A 17164-nucleotide genomic window follows, 5' to 3' on the forward strand; every position below is an offset into this window, starting at 1 on the left:
TATGCCACCAAGGTTTCCTCTTCCAGCATTAAATAGGGCAATATCCTGTTGTGAGCCGCAGGGTATTCCCTGGTTAATTTCCAGAAGCTGATCACCAGGCTTTTCTTCCTAGTTTGTCTTAGTCTGGAGGCTCCACTGAAACCTGTCCACCCTGGGTGGCCCTGCTAGTATTTAAAATACCAGTGGGACAGCTTCCAGCATCGCAGCAATACGCAAGCCACCACAGTACCACAAACTGACAGGTGGTGGATGTTTTTCTACCATTTTTTTTTTTTTTGTTTGTCCGATATGGTGGGCTTAAAGAGGTAAGTCCCACCTGTGTAAAAGGCTGGCACCCCCTCATTTGTAATAAAGGACCTGACTTAGCTGCTCTGGGGAACCAGGGTGGGGGGCTCTCAGGCCAGTTGAGAATGGGCACATCCTGCCAGGCGCCTGACACGCAGCTCTGCAACCCTGTCCAGTTCTATCACGGATTTCTTTCCTTTGGTTGAAACTTCTAGAATTTCAGAATGCTGCCTCTGTTCTCCTGGAAGCAAGTGCCAGCCTGGCGGGCTCTGTGTTCCAAGGCTTTCTCCTGGACTGTATCCTCATTTAATGCCATCACCAGGGTCCACGGGACAATAACAGGAGAGGAGGAGGGGGCGGGCAGGCTAGGCAAGGTTGAGGTTCCCAAGGGGGTGAATCTGGCAGGGATGGACCTTTCTGGAAGGCCCATGGGTGAGGCAAATTGTTTGGGCTTGACTACAATCAAAAAGTTAGTGGTTGGAACCTACCCAGTGGCTCTGTGGAAGAAAGGCCTAGCAACTGGCTTCCATGAAGATGACAGACAAGAAAAAAAAACAAAACAAAATACCCTCGGGAGCTCGGTTCTACCTGTAACACATGCGGTCACTGTGAGCTGAAGTTGACTCAACGCTAATGGGCTCGAGATTTGGTTCTTTTGGACCTGTCTCAGTTACCTACTGCTGCTATAACAGAAAAACCCCAAGTGGACAGCTTTAAAGAACAGAAATTTACTCTCTCACAGTTTAGGAGGCTAGATGTCCAAATTCAAGGCACCAGCTCTAGGGGAAGGCTTTCTTTCTCCGTCAGCTCTGGGGTAAGGTCCTTGCCATCAATTTTTCCCTGGTCTAGGAGCTTCTCAGAGCAGACACCTCGGGTCCAATGAATGCACTCCACTCCTGGCTCTTCTTTCTTGGTGGTATGAGGTCCCCCTGTCTCTCTGCTCAATTCTCTCTTTTATATCTTAAAAGTGACTGATTCATTTGTAAACGTTCACTTGAAGCTTAATAAAAGTTAATTTAAAAAAAAAAGTGACTGATTCAAGATACAACCTAATCCTGTAGACTGAGTCCTGCCTCATTAACATCATAATCCAAAACCAAACCCGTTGCTTTCAAGTCAATGCCAACTCATGGCGACGTTATAGGACCCTATAGGACAGAACAGATCTGCTCCATAGGATTTCCAAGGAGCGGTTGGTGGATCTGAACTGCTGACCTTTCGATTATCAGCCGAGCTCTAACCACTGTACCACCAGGGCTCCATTAGCATCATAGAGGTAGGATTTACTACAAATGGGATAATCACTTCAGATCACAAAATGGAGGACAACTACATAACACTGGGAATCATAGCCTATTCAAGTTGACACGCATTTTGGGGAGACACAATTCAATCCATAACATCATGCCTGCAGTGGAGGGGAGCCACTGTGACTAAACTGTAAAGAGTCAGTAAAGTCAGCGTGCAAGCCAGGGGGCATCGATGCACTTTGTATCTAGGAGCCTCACCAGAAAGCGCTAGAACACTGTGGGATGCGGCTCAGGCCCTGTGCGGAAGTCTTTGTTACCAGAAGCAGATGTAGCCAGCTCCACCCTGATGTCCCACAGCTCAGAGCGTGAGGTCAGCCCTGTCCCCACGCTCCCACAGCATGCAGGAGGAGTGCCAGAACTCTCTGGAATCTGTCAGAGCAACACCCCAGCCAAGAAGTGTCATGCCACCTCCAGGGACGATCCAGCTGGTCCTCTTCTTGACAGGCCTGCGGCCTCAGCTTCAGGTGCCCTGGTGTCCCCCGCAGGCCAGCCCCTTCCTCATATCAACCCACTGCCATCGAGTCCATTCCAACTCATAGGGTTTCCAAGGCTGTAATCATTATGGAAGCAGACTGCCACATCTTTCTTCCTCAGAGCAGCTGGTGGGTTCAAACCAGCGACCTTTGGGTTAGCAGCTGACCACTTTAACCACTCCTTATACCAAACAACCCTAAAAAAACCGACACGTGGACCACACTTCTTTTAAGTGCTTTGTAATAACCAGAAACTGGAACCAACAAAACTGCTCCGGGACAGCCCACTTCAAAAAGTCCCAGGAGGCTGGGGCAGGTATGACCACCGCCGCCAGCGTTCAAACTTGGAAACAGCCACCCTTGTTCATCCCTCCCTCCCTCCCTCCCAGCCGTGTGCATCACAGGTCTTCATCGTCAAAGGTTTCCGTGCACCTCAGCATTAGCAGCTCATCGTCAATGGCAAGGGCTGGGTCCTGCAAAACACAGGCGGCAGGAGTTTAACACTGTTTCCATAGGGGTCCAGGCTCCAGGCCCCTACCCCACCCAGACCTCTTCAACCGCAGCCTCATCCCCAGCTTCCGGCCAGGAAGCAAGCGCTAAGAGGCAGTGGTTGTTTTAGGTGGCTGTTGAATTGGCCCCATGCACAAAGGAATGAAACACGCCTGGTCCAGCGCCATGTCCATGGTCGGTTGTGGAGTGGACCGTGGTGATCCATAGGGTTTCTACTGGCTGATTTCCCGAAGTAAATTGACAGGCCTTTCTTCCTAGTGAGAAGGTCCTATCTTCCGTTTCACTCAACCCTCTATGACCTCCAGAAAGACCTTTTCCTGAACACAGCAGAATGGCTTCTTTCCTATCTGAGGCAATCTTAAAGCTTTATTAAACGTCCCCTAATAGCTGAATAGCTGACGGTGAACATCACCTGGCATACCAGCACGGTGGTTTACTGTGCAGCTGTCTTTAAAGCAGCAATGAGATAACGCTCATCTGTGTGTGGGGGGCTATTAAAAAAGGGCAAGGTGCAAACCACGTGCGTTGTTGGCTACCAGTTGTGTTTGAAAGCACCTATCGGTGTCTGTAAAATATCTTTGGATGGGTATGTAAGACACCGCTAACAGCATCTGCTTCTGGGGAAGGGCATGGGTTAGCAACCAATGGATCCCCGTAGGAGAGAGACTAACTTCTCATTGTACATATTAAAAAAACAAAAAACCAAATCCATTGTGGTTGAGTTGACTCTGACTCATGGCAACCCCGTGTTTTACAGAGTAGAACTGCTCCGCAGGGTTTTCTTGGCTGTAACTCTTATGGAAGATCACCAGGCCTTTCTTCTGCAGCACTGCCGGGTGCGTTCAAACCGCCAACCTTTGGTTAGTAGACAAGTGCAAACCATTTGGTTTTTGAGAGATCGCTCTTTAAGAAGCAGCACTCTTTGTCTTAGCTTGGGTTTCTCATTCCCTTTACAGTGACCCCCGCCAACCTCTTGAGATTCCCTATGACCTCTTACCCTAAAAGTATGTTTCCTGGGTCTTTGCTCTTCCTGGGTCACCCCACCCCAGCAGAAAGTGACCCCTGTAGCTTATTAGCCTGGCAGGTCAGGGGTTGATCCCTGAGGGCCCTGGACAGCAACCCTAATCCCTGGACTTCTAATAAGCTCCCCAGGTGATTCCTGGGGACGCTTAAGTCTGAGCACCTCTGCTTTGTATGGACACACTAATCCCTTCTTCTTTCTTTTCTGCCACATGTGGAGAAAGGAAGTAGGCAATGCCAAGGCTGTCCCAAGAGTCCACTCTCAAAGCCTTGCTAAGGTGAATGAACACAACTGTGTCCACAAGAATGAGGATGGCTGCTAAGGGACAGGCCCCCAAAGACTGGGGGACAGTGGTGAGCCAGCTGTCGGGATGAGGGCTCCTGACTCCACATGGAAGGTCCATGTGGACCAGGCAGAGGGAAATGGATTCATGGGAAAGGTGCCAATTATACCTCGCTGATGTTAGCTGCCATTGAGTCGACTCTGACTCATGGCGACCCCAGGTGTTACAGAGTAGAACTGTGCTCCATAGGGTTTTCTTGGCTGTAATCACGTTACGGTGTTGGTGAAGAATACTGAATACACCACGGCCCGCCAGAAGAAAGAACAAGTCTGTCTTAGAAGACGTACAGCCAAAGTGCTCCTTGGAAGCGAGGATGGCGAGACTGTCTCATGTACTTTGGACAAGTTATCAGGAGGGAGCAGCCCCTGGAGAAGGACATCACAGTTGGTAAAGCAGAGGGTCAGCAAAAAAGAGGAAGACCCTCAATGAGATGGACTGACACAGTGGCTGGAACGATGGGCTCAAACACAGCAATGGTTGTGAGGATGGCACAGGACCCGGCAGTGTTCTGTTCTGTTGTACACAGGGTCACTATGAGTCGGAACTGACTCTACGGTGCCCAACGACAGTGATCTTTTGGAAGTGGGTCGCCAGGTCTTTCTTTCACGGCACTGCCGGGTGGGTTCCAACTGCCAACCTTTAGGTTAGCAGTCGAGCACAAACCATTAGCGCCACCCAGGGACCTTAATTATACCTTAGCCTATTGAAAAGACAACCTGATGATTTTTAGACAAACGTCTGCCATTTTTATAGCTTACCTGTTTTAATAACCAGTGTACTTCTGCTAAGGGAGCAGAGAAAACCCACAGCTATAAACCTGACAGGGTCTGCTCCCTGGCAGCTCAGGTATCATTCTCCCTGCCCCCCATGCAAACCATGAGGAAGAGGCTTTGTGACCAAGACTTCCACCACTAAGTCACCATAAATGCACAGTCGGCTTTCTGGAGGCCGATAGCAATATCTTTCAAAAGCTGACGGCAAATATTACCCCAAGGGTCTCAGAAGATGATGAAATGGCTGGGGCTTCTGAAAGGTGGCAAGGATTCGCCAGCACTGACAAGTGCCTGCTGAGAGCTGGCTCTTGGATGGCTCCCTGTCCAGCTCTGCCCTGGGGGCAGCCCTTGGCCTCTTTCCCCAGTTTTTCCCAGGCACCTTCCATTCCGTAAGATGCAGTAGGCTGAAGTCAGCCATCCAGAGGGAATGGAAGGCCGTCCCCAGCCACGTGGTCCCTTTTGGGTGTAATATGGTCCAGCTTGGGATCCCACAACAAGCCCTTTCTGCCATCCTCAGGGAGGTAGGGGCAGTGTCCCCATACCCAGCTCTGTCCTACCTGTTTTAACTGAACGTTCACACAGCAAAGGCCTTTGAAAAATTCAAGGATCTGCATGTACAGCTGATACTTCTCCGAATTCTCCGGGTTGCAACTGGCAAGCACTGAACTGGAAACAGAAAGAAAGAAGAAACGGCAAATGTTTAAAGTTCTGACCTTTTACCTCTGCTTAAAAAAAAAAAATAGGTGGTACAAATTGCTAAGCACTCGACTACTTGCCAAAAGGTCTGTGGTTTGAACTCACTCAGAGGTGCCTTGGAAGACAGGCCCAGGCTTGAAGACCCTATGGAATGGTTCTACTCTGCACATATGCGATGCGGTCCCTATGAGTCTGAATCAGCTCAAAGGCAACAACAAAGAACCCCCTAAAATACTGTGATCACAGTATGAACCAGGCAGGCACTTTTAAACGCCCAGTCGAATTCCTGGGCAGCCCAGAACCCTTCCGGAAAGATCTGCCTCATCTCTGCTCAAATGTCGCGCGGGGAACCACACAAAGGGAAGACCACAGCCAGGTTGGCTCTTGTGTTCTAGTGTAGCGTTCTGAGACGTGGCTTCCGGAAAAAGGGAGCAAGGTTTCCTCCATCCCTTGGAGCCAACATTGAGCAGCAAAGCCACAGGGTTCTGGTTCCCCTGGGGCTGTACCCTGGGGGTCCCAGGGGCACACCACACATTTGGGACTTCCCCTCAGTGAGTCTAACGTGGAACATGAGCCCAGATGCAGGACTGAGGCCTGTTTCTCAGACTTCCTTTCCCACTGCCTTCTGGAGTTGGGGAGACGCCCCTTCCTCTGGGAACTTGGAACAGAGAAGCTGTGATCCCTGCCAGGAAAGCAGTGTTCGGGCCTCCCCTCCTCCCTGGACACACCCTCCCCATTCAGTTTAGGAACCCTCCGGCAGCAACTCTGCCTTTTCTCAGGAAAGTAGAAAAAAAATCTTCACAGGTTGTCTTTTCTATCCATGTGGTAAGGAGTCACAATGTTGCCAGGCCAGCTCACTGTGGCAACTTCTCTCCAAAGCTGTCTCTGAGGCCTGAGCCCAGCTCAGAAGTGGGAAGTCTGCCTCGGGTCAGTTTCAACAAAGTTAAACTCCACACTGCTGAGGGGGCTTGAGTTACTACATGAAAACGCTTTGGAGAAAGCAAAGCCCTCCTCTGGAATCCCACTCTCCAGGGTCTGTCCAGGCCTTGGTGGGGCAGTGAAGCAGGCAGGCCCCGCACCGGGGGCCTCTGTGGCCGCATGATTCGGGCTGGCCTCAGGCTGGGTGGCCGTTAAGAGGACAGTGGGTGCATGAACGCCGCTCTCACTCCCAAGGTGAAAAGCTGAATGTTCAGGCTTCTTTTCAGTGATGACACAAGCAGGTAAGACCACAGCTTTGCAAGCAAAGTAGCAAGGTAATTTCAGTCCTAAGCTAGCTCTCTCCAAGAAAACAGTACTGATCCAGTCAAGCTGCGTCTGGTTTTAAACCTCCCAGGTTCTGTTTTGTGTCTTTCCTTCATGGGGTCAGCCACCCATCCTCTCTGCTCACCACCTCAGCTTCTGTCGGTGCCATGAGGAGCAGCTCCTGCATGGCTCAGGGACCCTCCTGGGGTCAGGGCACAGGCCACCCTGACACGGCTGGGGTTCTCCAGGCCCCAGAGCCACTGCCACCTCTCAGGCCAGACCACAGCTGTCCCTGGGCAGGGCCACCCTGGGAGAGCAGTCTGTCTCCACAGCCCTGAGCTGTTACCTTCCTGACAACCAGCGCCAGGATGGGAGAAGTCCACACTCTGAGGAAACCCCAGACAATGTCATCCCCAGGGCAATGGCACAATCTGAGGACCAGCCCACTTCAAGTGACAGGAAGAAGTGAGTCCCCAAGGACTTTCACTGAGTGACGTACCCCTCTGAGGGTCTACTGGGGAGAGGCTCCTGACATCTCAGCGGGAGTGTACACACATGCACACACACACACACACACACGGCGTCACACATTCACAGCCGCATATAACATACACACTCAGAACGTTCAGACACACTCACACTAATATGCACACAATACACACTGGCACAAACATACACACTCATTCACACACAAACTCACACTCACACTTACAGTCACCCATACACACACAAAAATCCACTGCTGTCGAGTCGATTCCGACTCATAGCGACCCTATAGGACGGAGTAGAACTGTCCCACAGGGTTTCCGAGGAGTGCCTGGTGGATTCGAACTGCTGACCTTTTGGTTACCAGCTGTAGCACTTAGCCACTACGCCACTAGGGCTACTCAATGGCAACAGGTTTGTTTTTTTTTTATACACACACAAGCTCACATACACTCACACACAAACTCACATGCTCACATACACTAACACACGCTAACTCATACCCCCTTCCAAGGTACCTCGGCCACCTCACCTGGAGCTGGAAGTACTCGGAGCCTCGCTTTTGTCCAGGAAACCTGCCACATCGATGGCATCTTCAAAAAGGATCTGAAAGAAAGCACGGCACTTCCTGTCTCAGAAAACACTTTACTGTCTGAGCCTTGCTCAGGGCTGCTGGGGAGCCACGAACAGGAAGGCGCTCACTCCTTGCACCAAGCCCAAAGCCTGCCAGACCAGGGCCTCTGCTCCCTGCTTGGTGGGCTTCCCAGGGCTTCGGTCCTGAGCTCCTCACTGCCCAGAGCAACTGACAGCCCCACGGTGGCTGAGAGGGAGGGGAGGTGTCATGGATCGAATTGTGTCCCCCCAAAATATCTGTCAACTTGTCTAGGTCATGATTTCTAGTGCTGTATGACTGTCTACCATTTTATCATCTGATGCTATTTCCCCACATGTTGTAAATCCTACTACTATGATGTCAACGGATTAGCGGCAGTTATATTGATGAGATCTACAAGATTACTGGATAGAGTCTTGAGTCAACCTCTTTTGAGACATAAAGAGAGACGTGACCAGAGACATATGGGAACCTCATACCACCAAGAAGCATAAGCCAGGAGAGCAGCATGTCTGTTGGACCCGGAGTCCTTGCACTGAGAAGCTCCTAGTCCAAGAGAAGACTGACGACAAGGACCTTTTTCGAGAGCTGACAGAGAGAAAGCCTTCCCTTGGAGCGGACGCCCTGAATTTGGACTTCTAGCCTACTAGACTGTGAGAGAATAAATTTCTCTTTGTTAAAGCCATCCACTTGTGGTATTTCTGTTATAGCAGCACTAGATGACTAAGACAGGAGGCTCTGGGGACTGGGCACAGTAGCAGCAGCCTTCCGAGGTCCTTCTGCTTCTAGAAGACCAGCTGAGGGTCTGCCTTTACCTACACGCCAGGCTACCACTAAGGCCCCAGAAGCTCGGCGTGGCAGGCCAGGGCTGTTCTGAAACACACATTTATCGTGGAAGTGGCAGCCTCCTCCTCAGCACGTGCTCCACTCTCTTGCTGAGTGGTAGAAACTGCTCTTTGGAGCAGAAACTGTCCTCTCTCAGATGGACCTGATTGGTTCAAGGCTAATCTATGTTGATTGCCAGTCCTTGGCTCAATAATCTGGCCGGTGAGGGGGGACAGAAGGTGTGCTGGAAGCTTCTGGAAGAGATCTTCCATGACTCTCAAGAAGAGCCACAGGAAATCTCTAACATGACGTAAAGAGGGAAGAATGGCTGCTCAGTTGCTACCCATTGCCATTCCACAGCCACAGGAGAAGGGGGAACTGGGGAGGGGGGACGGTGAGAACCAGCCTCGACATGAAACCGAGCAGACGGGGGAAAGGATCAGGTCCATGGTGATGCCACCATGCTCTAGACTAACCTGAAGCCTGCCTGGCCCATGGACATGAGTACTTTTTTCATGGCTTATAATTAGGTAGCTTGCAGCCAAAAGAATCCCAATTGATAGAGCCTTCTATAATCCCCACAGAAAGGCCAGGAAGCTCAAAGCAGAAAAAGAATTGCTATTTCCTGGCCGTGGAGATCATGTTGGGATTATGTTGTGGAAGTATGACGATTATGTCAGAAAACCAGGGAATCTACTATAATCTATAGGCCTTGGGTGGCACAAACCGTTAAATGCTTGACTACTAGCCAAGAAGCTGGTGGTTCAAATCCACCCAGAAGCACCTTGGAAGACAGGCCTGGAGACCTGCTTCCGAAAGATCACAGTCGATGAAACGCTACGGAACAGTTCTACTCTGCACACACCGGGTGGCCATGAGTTGCAATCGACTTGACGGCAACTAACAACGGTAGAATCCAAATAGCACCTCAAAGCTGCTAAATGATCCCAAGCATCCCTGCTGTCTCCAGGCCAAGGGTGACACAGAACCGTTCCTGGGCACGCTCCCCCACCCCACGGTCTGTGTACCTCCTCTGGAGTGGAGACCAGCGAGCAGCTGGCCCCCTGGCTTTCCACACCACTGTCCTTCACGCTGCCCTCCGCACAGGCCAACTCCTGACAGGCCCCTCTGAGGCCCGGGAGGCCACTGTGTTTCTGTGTCCAGGCCTGGAGGAGACTGGCTTTCCTCTCCTCAGAGAGGTTCTGCCACAGGTGGGAGATGGCTGCAGACACGATGGACAGCGTCACCTCCTGTGAGGAGATGATCCCATTGCCCGTCAGAAGGTCCATCATCTGCTTGTAGAAGGTGAGATACCTGGAACAGAAATGGCCCCAGACCTCAAGCCAGAAGCCAGGGGCCGAAGGTCCCCCCAGAAGCCATGTCCTCAGGATGCATCCATGGGTGAGTCTGCAGCACACAGACCCTGCCGTCCACCCAACAGGCCAGCTCTGGGGTCTCTCAGTGTGTTTGCCTCACTAGTCTATGCATGCTCCAGACCCTTGGTGGGCAGACACCCTCTTGGCAGCCACGGATGAAACGGATTTGTGCTTTGGGGTCCCTCCCCAGTTCCTACCACTGCCCAGAGAAGCTCTCTGTCTGATAAAAGAAAAGATGAGAGGTGCGGCTGGCTTAGCTCTCACACCTCTGGAAAATATCTGAAAATTGTGAGCCCATGAATGCGCAGGCATGACACGACTTCTGCTTTAATTTGGGGCTTCTAAGTCAGGACCAAAAGGTCTTAGTGGCAAAGTGGTTAAGCACTCGGCTGCTAACCAGAAGACTGGGAGTTCGAATTCACCAGCCGCTCCTTGGAAACCCAATGGGGCAGTTCTACTCTCGCCTATAGGGTTGCTATGAGTAGGAATTGACTCAATGGCAGTGGGTTTGGTTTGATTTAACGGGTAAGTCAGCCCCAAGGAGCCCTGGTGGTGCAGTGGTTAAGTGCTTGGTTGCTAACTGATAGGTCGGCAGTTCAAACCCACCAGCCATCCCTTGGGAGAAAAACTTGGTGATCTGCTCCTGTAAAGATTACAGCTAAGGAGGCCCTGTGGGGCAGTTCTGCTATAGGGTTGCTACGAGTCGGAATGGACTCGATGGCAATGTTTTGTTTTGTTTTTAATCTTTATGGAAGCAGATTGCCAGGTCTTTTGTCCCACAGAGTGGCTTTTGCTGTTAGGTGCCATCGAGTCGGTTCTGACTCACAGCAACCCTGTGTACAACAGAAAGAAACACTGCCTGGTCCTGCGCCATCCTCACAATCGTTGTTATGCTTGATGTTGTTAGTTGCCGCCAAGTCATCTCCGACTCAGGGAGACCCCACGTGTTACACAGAAAAACTGTGCTCCATAGGGTTTTCTTGGTGTAATCATGTCATGGTGGTGGCGAAGAATATTCAATATACCATGGACTGCCAGAAGAATGAACAAATCTGTCTTGGAAGAAGTACAGCCAGAATGCTCCGTAGAAGCAAGGATGGTGGACTATGTCTCATATATTTTGGACATATTATCAGGATAGACTAGTCCCTAGAGAAGGACATCATGCTTGGTAAAATAGAGGGTCAGTGAAAAAAGAGGAAGACCCTCAATGAGGTGGATTGACACAGTGGCTGCAACAATGGGCTCAAACACAATGATTGTGAGGATAGCACAGGCCCGGGCAGTGTTTCATTCTGTTGTACACAGGGTCACTATGAGTCGGAACTGACTCAACGGCTCCTAAAAACCACAACAACGTTAATCGTAAACCGTTTAAGCCACCCAAGGACCTCCTCCAGCCAAGGTGCCCCAAATAAACACCCAGTTTAAGTAAAGCAGTGTCCGTGCCATGTAAATGTAGCTTCCAGAATTTCTCTAGCCATCCTCAGGCACCTCCTGTATGGAACTTCTGGAGCCTCCAGGGTTCAGGGCCTGTCTGAGTGTCTTGGGGCTGCAGCATGCCCCCTGTACCCCCCGTAGGAGCCTCACCCCATCCCCAGGGAGCTCCCTGTCCTGGGCTGACCACCCGCCCAGCTGTTCACCGTTCAAATTCCATAAGGTCTGGCGACAAGGCGCCTGGGGAGTGTGTGAGCTCCATGTTTTTCTCTTCTTCTTCCTCCTCCTCCTCCCCCTCTTCCCCCTCCTCTTCCTCTTCTTCCTCCTCTTGGTCTTCCTCCTCTTCCTCATCTTCTTCTTCCTCCTCCTCAGCACCCTTCTGACAAGCCTTATTTGGTTCCCTGCTGGAGAAAAAACACATTTTTTTTTAAAAAAAGGGGGGGAGGGGACTTCTGTTCTTCAGAAGATACCCTTTTGAGAATGACATGACACGACACAATCTGGAAAATATTCGCAAATCATCTCTCTGATACAGGACTTGAAAACCAGAATCTCTTCATATGGATAGGGAATAATTCCCAAGACGCCATGCTAGGTGAGAAAGCAAGGTGTACCAGAGAAAAACACGGGGGAATTCTTTTTAGTAATCTCTGAGTGGGGAAAGCCTTCCTAAGTATCTCCCCAGATTCAGAGGCCATAAGAGGCTGATAGCTGAGACTTCCTTTCTGCATGGCTGGGCTGCCCTGGCACAGCGTCTGGGGCTGTGGGGGAGAGAACAGTACAGTGCCAGGCTCCTGGAGCTGGCTGGGACTTACCTGTATGTAAGCTTCCCGGAGTACATTCTGGCATATTCTTTCCTGACCTCCTCTAAGCTTCTAGCATATCCATCCACCAGGTTGAAGGATTCTGTTGAGGGGTTGAAGGCAAGAGTAGAAGTCAGGCCTTTGTCGAGTTTCTCCTGCCTCTCTGGCTCAGGGGGTCCCTGAAGCCGCCCACTTTCAGTGTTAGGGCTCCAGGAGCCTGATTTCTACCTCACCTTGTAGGAGCAAGGGGAGAACATTAGACTGGGGAGAGGGCTTCCAGAGGGGCAGTAACCCAGAACTAAGGAAACTGAAAGTATCCCTTTCCGAGTCCATGTTCCACTAGCTTAAAAAAACCAGTTGCCGTCCAGTCGATTCCAACTCAAGGCGACACCATGTGTGCAGAGTAGAACTGCTCCAGAGGGTTTTCCTGGCTTTTTTTTTTTTTTTTTTTTTTTTTTTTTAATCTCCCAGGAGCAGAGCATCAGGCCTTTCTCCCATGGTGCTGCTGGGGCGGGGGGGGGGGGGGGGGCGGGGTCTGAACCACCATGTTTCTTTGGTTAGACATTGAGCACAAGCTGCTTGTGCTGCCCAGGGACACTGTAGGCGCTCAATAAATATTTGGTGACTTGGTTTAATAGAAACATTGAAGCAGCTCTCCCTGGGAGGGAGATGGGGGTGGCGGGTTGTGCTCTATTACCTTTCAGCTTCAGCAAAGTATCCAAGGTTTGTTCCAGGTCCTGAATATAGGTCTTCGCCTTATTCAAAACCTGCCACTGAGGACAGAGACAGACAACGCTCAACTTGGCCTTCCACCGCAGAGGCTGGTTTTGTGGCCCCTTTCCTGTCTGAGGCCAGGCTCCCTCAGACGCAGTCACGTCCATGAGGGAGTCAGTAAAGAGGATAAGAAGGTTATTCTGACGCACAAAAGCCATGAGGTATAATGTGTATTCTAGACATGGATTCTCACCGAAATACCAACATATCTGGAAACAACGAAGCTGCTTCCAGCAAACTACCGCTGCTGCAAAAGAGGGAAATGACCACGTGCGCTACTTGGAGGAGCAATGAATACTGGTGGCTAAAGAGGCCCCAGGTGATGGACATAAATCCCAAGGCTCCACACAAGCACAGCCTGGACTCCTGCTCAGTCGCAACGTTGCACAATGAGCTAGTCTAACAATACTTTGGTTTGCTACATGTATATACTCCAGGTGATCTAGAAGCTCACCAAGTGCTCTGTCAACTTGAACTCTGAATTTCCCCACTTTTTTTCTTCTTCTTTTATTTTATATAATGCTAGCCTTTATAGTCAGCTGGACCAACAAGCAACATCATGAAAAAGGGCAAAAAGACTGAAGTTGTCAAGGATTTCATTTTACTTGGATCCACAATCTACACCCATGGAAGCAGCAGTCAAGAAATCAAACGTTGTATTGCATTGGACAAATCTGCTGCAAAAGACCTCTTTAAAGAATTAAAAAGCAAAGACGTCACTTGAGGACTAAGGTGTGCCTGACCCAAGCTATGGCATTTTCAATCGCCTCATATGCACGCGAAGGCTGGACAATGAACAAGGAAGATCGATGAAGAATTAACACATTTGAATTGTGTTGTTGGTGAAGAATATTGAATATGCCATGGGCTATCAGAAGAACAAACAAACCTGTCTTGGAAGAAGTACAGCCAGAATGCTTCTTAGAAGTGAGGACGGTGAGACTTTGTCTCACTTTGGACATGTTATCAGGAGGGACCAGTCCTGGAGAAGGATATCAAGCTTGGTAAAGTAGAGGGTCAGCGAAAAAGAGGAAAATCCTCCATGAGATGGACTGACACAGTGGCTGCAACAATGGGCTCAGACAGAGCAACTAACCTGAGGATGGGGCAGGACCGGGCAGTGTTGTCCTGTTGTACATAAGGTGGCTATGAGTTGGAGCTGACTCAACAGCACCTAACAACAATGACATTCTTTATAGTATTATTTATTATATAATTCTATCCTCTCGAAGTATTTCTTCAAAACTTTCAATCTGGGAGCTTCGATCTCAATTATTGAGGCTATTTCCACTCCCTTCCTTCATTTCACTGATTTGTAATCTTAACTCTGTCTCTGCATCACATTAGGAAAATTTCTCCTCCTTTTACAACACGTTTCTGCCACCATCATTACAACTGCTCTGTTGTAACCAGGAGGCAGCAGAGCCCTGAAGAGGGAGATCATACCACTACCACCACCCGGAATGGATGCTGGGGTATACCACCCAGAGCCCCCTTTAGAACAAACCTGTTGCTCTTGAATCAATGCCAACGCACAGTGACCCTACAGGGAGGTGCTAAAAAAAAAAAGGCACCATGCTCTCAACCACTTGGTCAAGGAGCACATTTTAGGGATACGAATGGTTTTCCTTTGGGGTTACTCCCATTTCTTTCTGTGAGGCCTTGACACCTGTTCTTTCTCCAGCTGGGCCACTGTCTTGCATGCCCCTCGCTGGCCAGTGGCAGGGACTGTGGGTCTCTCCACTCTGCCCTCCTATGAGGCCTCTACCATTACTACGAACTCTACTCCCCCTGCTGTTGTTGTTGCTCTCCGTCGAGACGATTCCGACTCACGGCGACCCCATGTGTGCAGAGTAGAAATGTGCTCCACAGTGCTTTCGAGGCTGTGACCTTTTGGAAGTGGACTGCCGGGCCTGTCTTCCAAGGTGTCTCTGGGTGTGTCTGAACCACCAACCTTTTGGCTAATAGTCGACTGTTTACCTGTTTGCACCACCCACTACCACCACTCAAAGCCACCCAAACCTTGCTCAGTGCCCTGATTCACCGTAAAATGCCGAATGAGGAAAACAGTGGAATGAAGACCAGGAAAAGATAGTTGCTTACCTGGAGAGCCCTGCCTGCTACTTGGCTAGCGTGGACGCAAACACTGAGGGGTGTGTGCATGTGTGTAATGCCTGTGTGTGTGAGTGTGTGCGGTACATGTGTGGTGTGGTATGTGGGTTGTGTGTGGTGGGTGCGTGGTGTGTGTATGTGATGTGTAATGCCTGTGTGTAGAGTACATGTGTGTTTGTAATGTGTGCATGTGTGTGGCACATGTACATGTGTGAGTGCGACGTATGTGTTTGTGGTGTGTGTGTGTTCGTGGTGTTTGGGGTGTGTGTATGGGGACTGTGTGTTTGTAGTGTGGTATATGTGTGTGTGTAGTGTCTCCATAGTGTGTGGTATATGGGATGTGTATGTCTGTGATGTGTGGCATGTAGGGTGTGTGTGTGTGGGGTGTGTGTATTTGTGGCATGTGCTGTGTGTGGTATGTTTGTGGGGCGTGTCTTTGTGGTGTGGTGTGTATGTGGTATGTGGGGTTTGTGTTTGTGGTGTGTGGGGTATGTGAATTATGATGCATGTGTGTGTGGTATATGTGTGGTGTGTGGTATGTGGGGTGGGTGAGTGGGGTGTATGTGTTTGTAGCGTGGTGTGTGTATGCTTGTGTGTGGTGCGTGTGGGGTGTGTGTTTGTGGTGTATGGTAAGTGGGTGTGTGTGTGCTGCGCGGTATATAGGGGTGTGTGTGTGGTGTGTTTGTGGTGTGTGTGTGGTATGTGGTATGTGGGGTGTGTGGGGGGTTTGTGTTTGTGGTGTGTGGTATGTGGAAGTTGTGTGTGTGTTTGTGGTGTGTGGTAAGTGAGGTGTGTGTGTTTGTACTGTGGTGTGTATGTGGGGTGTGTGTGTTTGTGGTGTGTGGTAAGTGTGTATGTTTGTAGTGTGGTGTGTGTGCATTGTGTATGGGGTGTGTGGTATATGTATGTGTGTGTGTATGGTGTGTGGGCTGTGTGTGTGAGGGGTGTGTGTTTGTTGTGTGTGGTGTGTGGGATGTTGTGTGTGAGGGGTATGTATTTGTGGTGTGTGGTATGTGGGGGGTGTGTGTGGTGTGGTGTGTGTGTGCTAAGTCAGGGGGTGTGGGGGGGATGTGTGTTTGTGATGTGTGGCATGGTGTGTGTTCTGGGGTGGAGGTCTGGGCTCCTGGAGCTGCTGGAGGCTCTCTGCTGCCAGTCGGAAGGGCAGGTGTAGTTGTTGCTGGATAACCAGGCCTTCTGCAGGCCTGTGACTTTCCCTCTGACGCCAGGCTCGTCTGCTGCAGGTCAGTGAGGTCCGGCTCTCACACTACGCACAGTGCAGCAGCAGACACAGAGCCAGGGGATGTCCTGGCCTGGCCTCTGGGCTGCGGGCAGCTAGGGGAGGTAGCTCCAGGCCAGCCCCCCACTGGGCTCCATAGTCCCTCCATGTAGAAGCCTCTCCTCCTCCCCAAACTCCAGTCCCCATACCTTTGAGGCTACGAGGTCAGAGTGGGAATAAACGATTTTCCTGAGGTTGCTGAAGAGCCCTGCCAGGGTGGCACGGTGCCGAGCCTGCGACAGGCGTCTGCGGGCCACCCGGGGCTCAAGCTCCTGCAGCTGTGCCGTGGGCCGGGATGTCGCTCTGCCGCTGGGGTTGCTGCCCTCTCCAGAGGTCTCCATTACAAGCTGCAACGTAATATTACGCTTTTCCCCCTTAAATAATAAAGACACACCATTAAAGAAAAAGGAAGGCAGATGGAAGCAGACAGAAAGGGGTGTTCCCCCAAGCGAAAAGTCCCAAAGCAATGAACGTAATCAATAAATAACAGGTGCAAAATAAATACCAGATGACACAAAATCTATTGTTTAAGGTCTACTCCTAAAGACACAAGCCACCCATACCTGATTCATGGTTGAGGGGCAAGACCGCTTATGCCAAGAAGTTTCTGGTACATTGTAGATACTCACCAGACACTTGTTAACTGACTGCTGTGGCCATGGAGAGTCAAGCCATTCCCTGAGATCCTGTTCTTTACCAGTCCATCAATATCTGAATAGGCACGGTTCCCACCCTCTGAGGTCCTTCCCACCTTAAGAAGGCACCCCTCTTTGATCTGGGTATGGTTACACTGAAATACACATATCAAA

The 17164-nt window shown here is 50.5% G+C and overlaps 1 protein-coding gene across 1 annotated transcript; it reads right to left on the reverse strand.

Annotated features, from left to right (window-relative positions):
• Nucleotides 1–2466: 2466 nt before the first annotated feature.
• On the reverse strand, nt 2467–16696 carry STRA8 (stimulated by retinoic acid 8). Its single transcript, XM_049894607.1, has 8 exons — nt 16505–16696; nt 12891–12966; nt 12206–12296; nt 11597–11791; nt 9606–9891; nt 7672–7745; nt 5273–5381; nt 2467–2541 (listed from the first exon to the last, which is right to left on the reverse strand). Exons 1-8 carry the CDS (start codon nt 16694–16696, stop codon nt 2467–2469), a joined length of 1098 nt encoding a protein of 365 aa, XP_049750564.1.
• Nucleotides 16697–17164: the final 468 nt, after the last annotated feature.

The sequence above is a fragment of the Elephas maximus genome, chromosome 8, assembly GCF_024166365.1.
Source record: "Elephas maximus indicus isolate mEleMax1 chromosome 8, mEleMax1 primary haplotype, whole genome shotgun sequence".
Classification (NCBI taxonomy): domain Eukaryota; kingdom Metazoa; phylum Chordata; class Mammalia; order Proboscidea; family Elephantidae; genus Elephas; species Elephas maximus.

Bases quoted from the DNA above. Each gene is read 5' to 3' on its own strand.
- STRA8 (XM_049894607.1), bottom strand. From the start codon at position 16,696: ATGGAGACCTCTGGAGAGGGCAGCAACCCCAGCGGCAGAGCGACATCC. The intron at 12,967-16,504 runs GTATGGGGACTG...CTCTGTCCTCAG, and splicing joins CTGACCTCGTAGCCTCAAAG to TGGCAGGTTTTGAATAAGGC. The intron at 11,792-12,205 runs GTAAGTCCCAGC...TTTCTCCAGCAG, and splicing joins TCCGGGAAGCTTACATACAG to GGAACCAAATAAGGCTTGTC.